Source organism: Octodon degus, unplaced genomic scaffold (assembly GCF_000260255.1).
Source record: "Octodon degus isolate 3935 unplaced genomic scaffold, OctDeg1.0 scaffold00104, whole genome shotgun sequence".
NCBI lineage: Eukaryota > Metazoa > Chordata > Mammalia > Rodentia > Octodontidae > Octodon > Octodon degus.
This window is the reverse complement of record NW_004524680.1, coordinates 5408314-5420929: the sequence shown is the minus strand read 5'-3', so window position 1 is coordinate 5420929 and position 12616 is coordinate 5408314. Positions and strand designations below refer to the sequence as shown.

Sequence of the window (12616 nt, the reverse complement as noted above, 5' to 3'; positions counted from 1 at the left end):
GGGGTAGGACAGGAAGGCATGGGGAGTGTCAGGACAAGACAGAAGAATATCAGCACACAGAATTCCACTCGGGTAGGCCAGCACACCTCTGACAGGCTCGTACCTCGGCTGTGTGCCCGTGCTGGGCTACAGCTGCAGACAGGCTGCTCACCACGCCCATGTCCAGCACAGTGCCTGCATGACCATGAAAGCTACACTCGAGAGCACACTCAGCTCAGATGCAGGATGGGAGAAGGGGAGGGTCCCGACCAGAGCTGGCCAGGAAGTCAGCTGACTTCTGGAGTGCCCTTAAGACCTTAAAACTGCTTGTAAATCATGAATGAATAGATGGATGAGTGAAGGAGGGAGCAGAGCAGAGGACGAATGAATGAGAACATCCAGATGGCAACAGTGATGTAATAAAGAAGACAAGAGGGTGGAACAGGAGAGACCACAGAGGAAGAAGGCACAGGTGGTGTAGCCAGGCGGGGCCACCTCCTGGCTGGCCAAAGCAGCAGCCCGGAAGGTGAGTTGGCCTCGGAGCTCACCTTGGGGTGGCTCCAGGCTGAAGGCCTCGAGGGACAGGGCCCAGCAGGAGAAGGTCTTGGCCACTCTGCACCATGGGTATAAGAGTCAGAGCCATGGCTGTCTGCAGCCTGGGCCAGAGCCAGAGGCTGCCTTCTGGACGTCACCAGCTTGCGCTGCACAACGGCACACAACTCCTGCTGCTTGCGCTTCAATTCAACGAGGTCGCAGCTACAGCAACCTAGCACATTCACAGCCAGCAGCATGTGGCTCCACACACGGAACCCACAGATGAGCTCAGCCTTCAGCTGTCCTGTGACAAACAGCAACTGGTGGCGTTGCGACCTCGGACACGAGCACATCGGGCTCCTGCAGGCAGGAGCTGGGCCTTCTCTGCTTGGTCTGGGTAGCCATGGAGCCTGCCATCTGGCAGTGAGGCCCTGCCGCTGAGTCCTTCCTGGGCCTAGCGGCAGGCGGTGAGAGGAGCCACCACTGGACCCTTCAGGGATGCTCGCTGACCCTGGAAAGGCCCCAGAAGGCAAGTGTTGAAGGCCTTGGGCCTGGCAGGAGTGGCACTTGCAGGGGCACTCTGGGGATTCCTTCTCTGTGACTCTTGCTTCAGGACACACCTGCCTGCTCCTGGCTCCCACCTCTCCCCACTAGGTGCCCAGAAACTTAGGACTCAGACCCCAGCTCTGCCTTGCTCAGAGCCATACGCAAAACACCACTTCTGAGCCACCGCACTCTATTTTCATGGACACCCCCTGGGACAGTAGTGGCGAACCTTTTAGAGACCGAGTGCCCAACCTGAACCTACATCCTGCTTATCTACTGCAAAGTGCCAACACTGCAATTAAACCTGAATACTGGGGGGTTTGTTGAAAATTTTCTCTTTTTGCTGGTACTGGGAATTCTTGAACTCACAACCTTGCACTTGCCAGGCAGGTGCTTACGCTGTTGAGCTATCTCCCTAGCCCAATACTGGGGTTTCATTTAGAAGCAAATAGCTGTTAGTTGATGCTTGGCTGCTGGGGCAACTTGGCTTGTGTGTGGAGAGATGCTCTGAGTGCCTACCGCGGCGCGTGGACCGAGGTTCACCCCCCACCGTCCTAGGCTATCCTGCACCTGGGACCAGCTCTCACCCAGTGATGTGCCGGAATACCTTTCATACCTCTCTGCCTGCCAAACGAATGAGCTCCTGAGTCAGGCGGGTGCCGGCCATGGTTTCCGCTACCAAGCTCAGGAGGAAGGCAGGCAGCTGGAGAAACGGCCTCGTCAGCGGCACAGTCCTCTCCTCTCCGTGGCCTTCCTACCCCAGCACACAGGGGTTCCAGGCTGGACCAAAAGACAGCACCACATCACCCCATCTCTCTCCTCACACATAAGCTCTGCCACAACCAAACGTTGCCTTCAGAGTCCCCCAGTGCTGGAAGGCACCCTGAGGGAAGCGGGCCATCTGCAACTCTTAGGAGTGAGAAACACTCAAAAGCAACAGTGCTGCCCTCCTTTTAAGGCAGAAGCATCGAAGGGGTCATCCAGGCTTAGAAGTCACCTCAGCTGTGCCCCCTTGGTCACACTTGAAGGAGTCCACTCCCTCTTCTGCTGTCAGGGAGGGAGGGTGAGGTGAGCTGCAGCCCACAGCGCGGCTTCTCTCACACAGCGGACACTACCCAGGTACCCAGAGCCCCTGGCTGCGGGCTCTCCCTCCTCCTCAACCAGCGTTTCTGGCGGCCTTCCCAGTAGCCCCAGACCCAGCATCTGAGGGACAATGTTTCGCTTCCTGGCCTCTGGCTTTCGGGGTGTGACCACCTAGCTCGGTTTCCACCTTCTTCCCCACAAAGGCCCGCTGGGGATGCGGTCTGGTGATGGGCAGGGGAACTGCTGGATTCCACATGCAGCCTCACATCTAGCACGCTCTACAGACAGCGCGGGCAGTCACAACGGCTTCCAGCTTGATGGTACAAGTGGTCTGAGGCGCTGTGGGCAGAGAAACATGGTGCAGGCCCGCTGCCTCACCAAGGGCCCTGGCGCTCGTGCCTCCCAGTCCCCCCTTTCGCTGGATGTCGGCACCAAGTTCGGAACTTCTCTGAAAGGGTTTTTCTCTGAACTATAGTTCTTCTGACAGGTGGCCCCAAACTTGGACAAACACCCTAGACAGGGGTCTTCCAGAACAGCCCAAAAAAAGTGGTCCTGGACTGAGACAATGAAGGCACAAAAATGGAACACAATGCTTTAGCATCCTATGACAAATGAAACTGCCACAACACTCTAGCGTGGGATTATGCCACGTACTCTGTGAAAATACTGTCCTATAGCTTGCAGGAAGTGGACACTCGGCACGCTCGGACGGGCTGAGGGCTCACTCTCTCTGGCTCCCAGCAGGCCCAGAGCATAGATCTGGCTGGCCCCAGGGAAAATGCTTCTTAATTTCCTCTGATCTTTTCATGAATACCCAAGACATTCCAGACACACTCACGGGTACTCGTGGACCCTCTAAGTACCTGCCACGCCTGGCATCAGGATGCCTTCTAGTCCACAAACCCCTGGAGTCAATGAGCAGCGGCACAAGCCAGGCGGAGGCCAGTAAATTCTCACTCGGTCCTGCTGTTCAGGCCTCATTCCTTGAAGCGCCAGGCTCCCATCCAACAGCCCAAGGCCCACTGGCTTTCCGTGAGCTGCTCTACCAGAGGCCGCTCTAAGTGAGGTACATACGGTTCCTAGGAGACCATGTCTCAGCAAAAGGAATATGATGTGTCTGGGCAGGAGCACTTTCTGACCTCGCCAATAGCTCCACAAAACCCCCCAGAGGACACAGCCGCCCTGGTCCAGCTCCATGCTGGGTCTCAATACAGCGGCACCTGAAAAGGGGTCTTGTGCAGGACCTTCATACAGACCCTCCAGCCCTTGTACAAACCCTCAGCCCTGGAAAAGCAGTGCGAAGGATGCCCTGGCTGGCCCACATTCTGCATCCCTCCAGGAGGACACTGCAGCCCACTGGGACAGAGAGGGAACAGCTTCTCGGGGTTCTCTAGAGGTGAGACAGGCAGCAGAAGGCTGCCTCACGCTGCCTGTGACCTGTAGGCAGCCCTGCCTCAAAACTCTCCTGGACTCAGACTCAGGAAGGGGTACCTACTCACTGTCCCGGGACATGAGCCTCACGTCTTTCAGGTTTGGCCCTATAGTAAGGAGGGGGAAGAGGAAAGATAGATGCACAAAGAGGGAAAGGTGTGGTCTTACTGATTCTGGGGCACAGAACTGAAGCACACAGGTTACCAAGAAAATAATAGCAAACTACTATATTTGAGGTACCTGGGAAGGGACAGGTCCAGGTTCTACATAGATACAGTGCCAGGCACTCACACCTGAGAGAGAGGCACTGACGTAGGCTGGGTGTCTCAGTGTCTCCGAGATACTGCTCTCTCCTAGGAAAACAGGGCCTGCCCCCCCAGCCTCCTCCAGGGCCTGGGTCCACAGCCTCTTGGCAGGCCTCCCTCCTGGAGCATCTACCTACCGTCTCCCACAGGGAAACAAACTCTTAGGCCCCCAACCATCCCAGAAGTTTCTACTTAGGAGTGGAGTTGTACAGTGCCCTATCCAGCCCCAAGTGACCACGGGTACAGCTATCACCTGAGGACCTGACCCCAAGTCCTGGCCCTGCCCTACAGTGACCCCCTGGATTCCCCCAGGGCTGATTTGTTCTGCCCACCTGAACCTCATGAACCTCACTCACGCTTAGGGACAGAACCGCAAGCCTGAGACATTTATTAGTTTATTGTCACAATAATATAAATTACAGAAAAAATTTAAATGCAGACAATCATAAATTTAAATGTGAAGATTATTTGCTACTAAAATATGCTGAGCTAAACACTAACCCTGAAGGTTAGAGAGAGTGTATCGTATACAGTTAAAATAATATATATATGGTTCAGTTTTTTTCCCTTACCACATTTGAGGTAGGGAGGTCACTCAGGGTCCTTCAACAACGTGATTCAAACGAGAACACCACACTCCACCGTGGAGTGTCACCTGCCAAACTGCTCCCCTCACGCTGGATATTTACAGCACTTCTGAAATGCCACTCTCTTAAGTCATGCTGTGGACAACTCTGCCCACATCTCCTATTTGTTTCCTACAACAGGGTCCAAGAAGAGGCTGAGAGGGAACCTTTGGGTTTCCTAAAGCTTGCTGCGGCAGCCCAGGAAGAGACTTTTGCCTCACTGGCGCCCCCTGCTGCTCAGTGAGGTCCAGGTTTCACGTTGGCCTATCTTAATTTCTGTCTCTCTGGTTACTGGTGAGGCTGACCACTTCTACACAGCTATGCCACCCACAATCCCTATCTGGTCAAGCCAGGGCCATTTTCATGGAGACTTTGTGGGGGTTCCCTTCTATTTACTTGAGTTCTCCAACATGAAGAGGATTCCCTTCTGCTTACTAGGGTTCTTTCCTAACAGTCAACAGTTGCTTTTATCTGTGGGACATTTAGATAAAGGAAGGGCCCTAGAGCACTGCATAATTATTTAGGGAAAGGTGGCAGGACCTTGGTGCCCAGCAAGGGCTCTGTAAACGTATCTGCTCTTGGCCCTGTGGGTGGGCACTGGTCTTCCCCAACATCCTGCCTGTAAGGCCCTTTGCAGCTCCCGTAGCCTCCAATGTCAGACCCCTTAAAGCCTTCGCAGGCCACTCCAGGGTAAAGGAAAGCACAAAATCTGGGCCACAATCCTACTGTGCATCTGTGATGAAAATCACCAGCAAATCCAGATAATATCAATCCTGTTCTAATAGAAATGTAATTATGCTAGTAATCATTTTTAAGTGACAACTAGGGAAAAAATACATATGTTTGAAAATGATGAAATTGAACCATATTACTCTACTGAGAGAACTCTTGGATTAAAGGAGAAATCATAATGGAAATTACAAAATATTTGAAACCAAATAAAAATTTTAATTTTTAAACACCACATTTTTATTTTTCCCATAATTTTATTGAGAAACAAATAGCAATGAGACAGTTTCAAATCAAATTGGCAGGACAGTTTCAATAATTAACACATTGCATACTCTCTTCCTACTGGTTATTTGCTGTACAAAATGAAGACATGATATCCTATTTACAAACACTATTAGAACAAATCACTCTATTCCTTAAGAGAATGTAACTATATATCTATCCTAACCATTTTGAATACACAGATACAAAATGGACATTCAACTGTATCCCCTTTTTTGTTTAGTTCCGTCATTTGAATATTTTAGGTGTGTTAACTCAGCAAAATATTCTAAAAGAGTCCAGTAGCCCATAATAATATTGGGTCTTCCGCTTGACTGGTAATGTCAGAAATTGTTGACCTGAGTCCCCTACAGCTCAGCGTAACACCATGGCTTTACTTATACTTCGTTCTTAAACTTTTCTGCTGGATGGTTAAGACCATCCATGTGTGATAATTCAACTAAAACAGTGCTTCTTTGGAAATTCTTAATTTCAAAGGGTTTTATTAAAAAAGATTAAAAAAACAAGTTATAAATATAAATGAGGTATTACCCTAACTGAGAATAAAAATAAATAAAACACTATCCACTTAAGAAAGGGAAAGAAAATGATGGAAATATAAGTAGAAATTAATCAATTCAATCAGGTACTAGAAAGATCAGTAAAGACTTGTACAGTTAGCAAGTCCCCCTCAATACTGATTATAAAATAAGAAGAAAAGGAAATGTGTTATGGCTTGTGTCTAGGTGTCCCCCCAAAGCCTCATGCAGTCTTGGGACGGCTTCTGGAGTTTGTGATTGGTTATTGTGGGTGTGGATGCTCCACCTGCCCTGGGGCAGGTAATCTGCATTACAGTGAAAGGAGGGAAGAGAAGCCAGCTGCCCGAGCTGCTGCCACCTCTCCCTTGTGCTCTTCCTCTTTGCCTCTGCCATGAAAGTTGCTCTCTGCCATGTGCTGCTCTGCCTTGGAGCCAGCTGAATATGGACAGAAACCTCCAGTGACCGTGAGCTAAATAAACCTTTCCTTCCTACATTTTGGGTGTCGGGTATTTGTCCCAGCTACGAGAGAAAAGTAACTGAGACAAAGTGCAAATACTGAATAAGCAATGGCAGCGCCAGGCAGGGTGACCGCCACCGTGGCAACCTCACGCTCCGGGAGCCCTAGCTGGAAATGCAGGCTCCTCCCTCCACAGGGAGCGCCTCACTCCAACTTCCTGCTGCCCTGGACATGGGGCCATACCCAGCCCCATCTTTGGAGGGCGGTCACAAGCTGCGGCGGCACAGCAGGCAGGCTGCGGACCTACCCAGGCTGTTCCCACAGCCAGCGCTCCAGCGTGCTGCCCTGCACAGTGTGGCGTGAGCCTGGCCAGGCGAGGCTCTCAGGACAATTTCACTGCAATAAGTTGCAAACTGGGAGCAACAGACTCATTTCTGAACAATGTCACCTACCAAAAACTGACCCAAGAAGAAAGAAGAAAATCTGTGCATCTTTTTACAACTAGAAAAATTAACTGGAAATCAAAAATCTTTCTACAAACATAAGCAGATTCACAGGAAAATTCCCCAAATATTCAAGATATATAATCCCATTCTTCCACAAATTCAGAGAATTTACACATGACCCCTAACATATGACAGTTCAGCATATTTTCTCCTGAGATGGCGAGAACGTGATATACATTCAGCAGAAAGCAGACTTCAAATTCTGAGCCCTGACTTCCCCAAGCTGGCAGTGTGCCGTAGGTCCTCCCTTGCGTTGCTGGCCAGCTCCCCACCAGCCACGCGCTCAGCAGAAGAGACTACTGAGACTGCCCTGTTCTGGGCTGCTGGCATCGCCTGGATGAGGGGCCTTGTGGCTTTGCGTCCCACCCCGCCTGGAAAGCCCTCACCTGTGTGCATGCCTGCGACAGTCAGCGCTCTACAACGAAGCTGTGTTAGGTGTTGTTGCCCAACCGCAAGGGCCCCGAGCCCCTGGAGGTAGTCCAGGCAAGGCTGAGGTTGGCTTTCAGTAGCACGGGCACACTAAGGGCCTCCGCCCAGTGCACAGTGGCGTACGTGAGCCCGTCCTAAGTCTAAGGGCATCTGCAGCAGCCATTTCCAGCCAACATTGTAACAAAGGTTCCAGCCAGCCCAATCAGTGACTAAAAACCAAATAAAAGGTGCAGTCATTAGAAGGGGAAAAGGCTGCCATTATTCACAAGTGGCACCACCTATAGAGGAGGCACAGGAGAGTCCAAGGCTGTAAATCATTACAATTAATAAAAGAGGTTAGCAAAATGGCTTGGATGTAAATCAGTAGACAAAAATACATCACATTCCACAGGAAAAGTCTGGTTCCTCAACAAATCAATTGAAGGGCAAAAACACTGCAGGGCTTAAATAAACTTAAGGATGGGACTCTGGGGCGCGGGGGAGAGGGACCCAGAAGCTGTGTCAGCCTGTGGGTCTGCCGGGCCTACCTCACGTGGACAGCCTTGAACAGCCACAAGGCACAGGGATCAGAGCAGGGGCCTGGCACTGTGGTGGGAAGGCAGCACTGGCAAAGCAGATGGGGCCACGCGGGGGAGTCCACCTCATTAGAGACACACGGAGACATTAACAGGTGACCTGGTGTCTGACACGGGAGGGGGAGCAGCAGGGTGCAAGCCAGACTCCGTGGGACGTGAGTGAGCCACGGGGACAGATGGTATGGAAGAGGGGCCCAGGAGTCACTAGGCCATTGTGTCTACTTTCGGTGTTCTAAAGTTTCCATGTTTAAAAGGTTAAAATACAAAACATTTTAAAACTAAATGAATTCTGTGGACTTTGCTTTAAAAAGAATGTCACATGTATACAGCACTGAATATCTGGAAAAATGTAATCTCAGAACAGTACCACTGATAATGCAGCCAAAATATGCTTTCCTTCTGTTGTATAATGTTTAAGAAAATATGTTAAGATTGTTATCGGGAACATTATACAACATGAAAGAAGACCCTACAAAGACAAAGACAAAAGACACCTACAGACTGGAAGACTCCAAATGATGACAATATCAATGTCCCTCGCATTAATCTATGGACACAAAGCAATGCCAATTAAACCCCCAACAGGCTGAAAAAATGATTCCAAGTTTTATGTTCAGTAACAGATAGCAAGCATCACCCAAGAAATTTCTATAGAAAAATATCAAGGGCAACCTGCCCTGAAAGACACGGAGAACTATGCCATCACTGTAGAAATCAAGATGGACTTTTGACCCAGGAATAAAAAAGTAATGGAGAGACACTCTACAGAAGCTGCTCTCAGAGAGGTGCCACTACAGCTCTGCAGAGGAAGGGCAGACTAAGCAGTCCGGACAATTTGTCCCTCCACCTTATCCCACCTCACACCAACAACAAAAGTCGATTTCAAGTGGTGAAACACGTACAAAAACAAACTATATGCTCCGCAGTGGACAGCGAAGGATAATATCATTGTCATCTTTTGGTAAGATTTTATTAAACTAAACAGAAAAATGATAACAGAAATAATGGGCAGCTGCTTGGTCAGCAGGTGCCGTGACGCGCGGCAGGTCCCACTAGACTGGCGTGTCCACAGCACAGCTCACGAGGGTCTCATTTCCGGGCATACAAGTAAATCTTGCAAATCACTAAACAGAAGGCAAACCCAAGAGAAAGATATACAAAAAGAGTTACTGAGAAGTGAAGACCCAGATGCCTGATAAACACATGAAAAGATGTATGAATTCCATCCCAGATGACGGATTCTGTCAGTCACAGAAAAATACCAATCCAAGCCTGGGGGGACCGTCTCACACCTACCTGGCTGACATCGTTGGGCACCATCAAGGACATGGGAAGCGAGAGCAGGCAGGAGCCCAGGGTGGAACATGGTGAAGGAGGAGCACAGAGGAGAAGGAGCATGGGGGGGGAATGTGGAGAGAGAGCGGAGAAAGAGCTCATAAGAGGAGCAGAACACTGGAGGGGCGGAGGAGGAGTACAGAGTGGAAGAAGCGTGAAAGAAGAGCAAAGGAGCGCTACCCTGGATCCATTCTCCTCCAGGCCTGGGAGACTTGGGACGGCCTCCTCACGGCTCAGCAACATGACAGCAAAGGCAAAGGCATGGAACAGGAAACAACCTCAGCTGTCAATCAGCCACAGAACAAGCAGGATGCCCGGCACAGCTGCAGAGCCCCACACGGACAACAGGGACAATGAGCGTGTGCCGGCCATGGGCTGTGCTGCCGACTCTCAGGAACGAAGTGTATGGAAGCCGTAACCCACAGCAAGACAGCATGATACCATTCGGTGAAGCTTAAAACCATTCCACTGTTAGAGACACATGAAAGCAAACTAGGAAGGGAAGCAAGAAGCAATAAACAGAGCCCAGAGGAGGAGGGAAGGAGAAGGGCTGGGGACAGGCAGGTGACAAAGGGGTATCAAAGTCTCTGATCCCTGAGCTGTGAGCTATGCCTGTCCGCACATCTGAACTACATACAAATATGAGCATGCACACCCTACGCTCAGCCTTGGACCTCTCCAGCTCATCCCAGAACACATCCTGAAACCCAGAGTGATAAAGCGGCTCGCTCGGTCCCTGTTCAGGCTCCAGATTCCTGACTAGATGAGAAGAAGCAAAACGTACAGTGCAATGCTGGCTGCTGCCTGTCCACCCCAGTCTCCGGCAGCTTCCAGACTCCCAAAGGGAAGATGCTTGGGCAGCCTCAGGGAGGCCCAGCACACAGGCTCTGAGCTCAGCAGACCCACAACCAGCACACAGGCAGAGCACAGGGTAAGCTGCTGGGCTGGGCCTAAGGGCCGACCTGTGGCAGAGAGTGCTAAACAGAGAGCTCAGGACTCGCCCAGAGAGCAGCTCAAGGAGCTGCCCTGACACAGAGGATGAAGCCTGGCAAAGAAATCAGTGGCCATGGTGTGGGCCCACAGTGGGCCTGCATGGAGCCAGGATGTGGGCCGACATAGGCTAGCCAGCCTGTGGCGCAAGCACCTGCCAGGCCACACCCACAGGCAGGCCGACTGCAGAGGGAGATGAGGGTATGGGCGGCTGCAAGTCCCTAAGGATTCTAGCCTGTGGGTGAAGGGGCATGGAGCTCAGTGGCATATGAAGGGCTGGGGCTGGTACTCAGAAATATCTAGAAGAGGATCCCAGCTCTGCCCCGTGCCAGCTGCCCAGTGCTGGATGTCAAAGCAACAGCCCCAAGGGCCTCCATTGCTTTTCCTGTGTGCTGTGCCAAGTGCCACATCCAAGTGCCAAACCCTCCAGGTGCCTCCAACAACTTGGCAACCTGAATGCCAGCTCTGTGCCCTGCAACAATACTGAATTAGTCTTCCTCAACACAGGGCAGCCTTCACCGAAAACCTTTCTCTCCTGGGGTTCAAATTTCCCCCAGGCGAGCGCTCAGTATGGTCACTGACTATACTCAACACTTCTCAGAGGAGCACAACACAGAGAAGACCTTCCCCTGGTCACACCCTGTCCCCTGCCCCCTGCTGCCATTACCTACTGGCTGACAACCCTGCCTTGAGGGTCCTCACAAAGGCAGGCAGCTCTTCAGGCTACATCCACTGGTGAGAGATCCATAAGATACCTTCTCATGGCGAACAAGGCAAGTCGCCTCCATCCAAGGCTGGAAGAAAACAGTAAAGCCAGAGAGCCGAAGGAAAAAGGTTGATACAACTTGAATTCAAGGTGCAAGGACCCTGTGCCCACCCCTGCCCCTGTGGTTGGCTTCACTGTGTCAGTTTCCAGGGCTACCATGGGCTTACCACCAGCCCCAAAACAGTGGCTCCCACAAACCCCTTTTGAGGCAGCCTTTTATTTCACCTGTTCCACTGTAAGGGTACCGAAGCACGGCCCTGAGAAAGGCATGTCTACCGCTCCCAAGAGACCTCCAAGTAGGCAAGTCCTCTGGCCACCTTAAAGACACTTCAGAGCCCTTTCCCCCATATTCTCGTACCCCACCTGGCCCACCCCACCTAGCTTCTGAGATTCCTGGGTCCCCACTGGCTCTCCCACATGTATCCACCACACAGCATGGGAGCTCACATGGCCAGCCAAATGTCTGCCTCTAGCACTGTCTTCCTAAACACCCTCGACTTGTGTGAACCAGAGTTGGGGGCAGGCTGCTCATGAGGGCTTCCACGCCAGCCACCTATTGCTTATTCAGCTTTTTATCACCTACTGGACCTTTCTGAACCTTGATTTCCTTCTTTGCAAAAGGAGGGTAATAAAAGACCTACCTCTGAGGTTATGAGAAATAAGTCCATACACATTCAGTGCTGAGAGCAGAACTGATACCTGGCGAGCACTCGGCACCCGGCTCCTGAACTCATGCTCACTACTCCTGCTGCGATAGCTCAGCATCCTGCCCACCCTACGCCATGTGGGAAACACATACCTGGGGACCCCAAGCCTGGATGCAATCAAGCAGCACCTACAGTTTCCCTCCCCTACAGCAGCACACCTATGCCATACCTGGCCATCTTCCGAGATCCTGACATCATCATCCCAGAGTTCCCATGAGTGCCTAAAGATCCTACCATACCACTCAAACCACCAGCACAAAGACCCGCAGCAAGACATTCAGTCTGGGAACACAGAAGAAGAGCAGGGGTCCAAGTTCTGGGGGCCAGGTAATGCCAGTATAACTCTGGGTCCTCCCAGAGAGACCGCAGCCTGTGTTTGGCTCTTGTATGTGCCTTTGACCCACCAAAGCAGGGCAGCAGGAGATTCTGAGAAATATAGTCTCCAGATTCCTCGACACAGCCAAGAATCACTGGGACCCTCAAACAGCTTTAGTCTGTGTGCATCCTGTATATTGATATTTACTTTTGGAAATGAAAAAGTGGGAGTCTTTTTAATTGTTTACTAATTCACTTTGAATAATAAGTCCATTACAGTTAACATAAATCACCTGTCCTATCGGGAAAAGACTATATTTTCCAAAATAAAACACCTCAATGAGAACAGAGGAATTGACCCACACCTGCATAAGTTCCCAGGCAGCCTTAACCAGAAGTGCTCCTACCTTCAGTGTAAGTTGTGTCATACTTTACTTTGGTTGTGGAATATGAAGAAATCTGCCCCCTGTGAGATGCAGTAGGCAGAGGAAGGACATCAG

The 12616-nt window shown here is 51.0% G+C and overlaps 1 protein-coding gene across 1 annotated transcript in view; it reads right to left on the bottom strand.

Moving 5' to 3' along the window:
* Nucleotides 1-11978, bottom strand: part of Tsnare1 (t-SNARE domain containing 1) — a 78553-nt gene extending 66575 nt beyond the window's left edge. Inside the window, 7 exon segments of the mRNA XM_023723852.1 lie at nucleotides 104-174; nucleotides 528-674; nucleotides 677-849; nucleotides 851-967; nucleotides 2342-2420; nucleotides 10996-11025; nucleotides 11960-11978. Coding sequence (XP_023579620.1) covers nucleotides 104-174; nucleotides 528-674; nucleotides 677-849; nucleotides 851-967; nucleotides 2342-2420; nucleotides 10996-11025; nucleotides 11960-11978 — 636 coding nt within the window.
* Nucleotides 11979-12616: the final 638 nt, after the last annotated feature.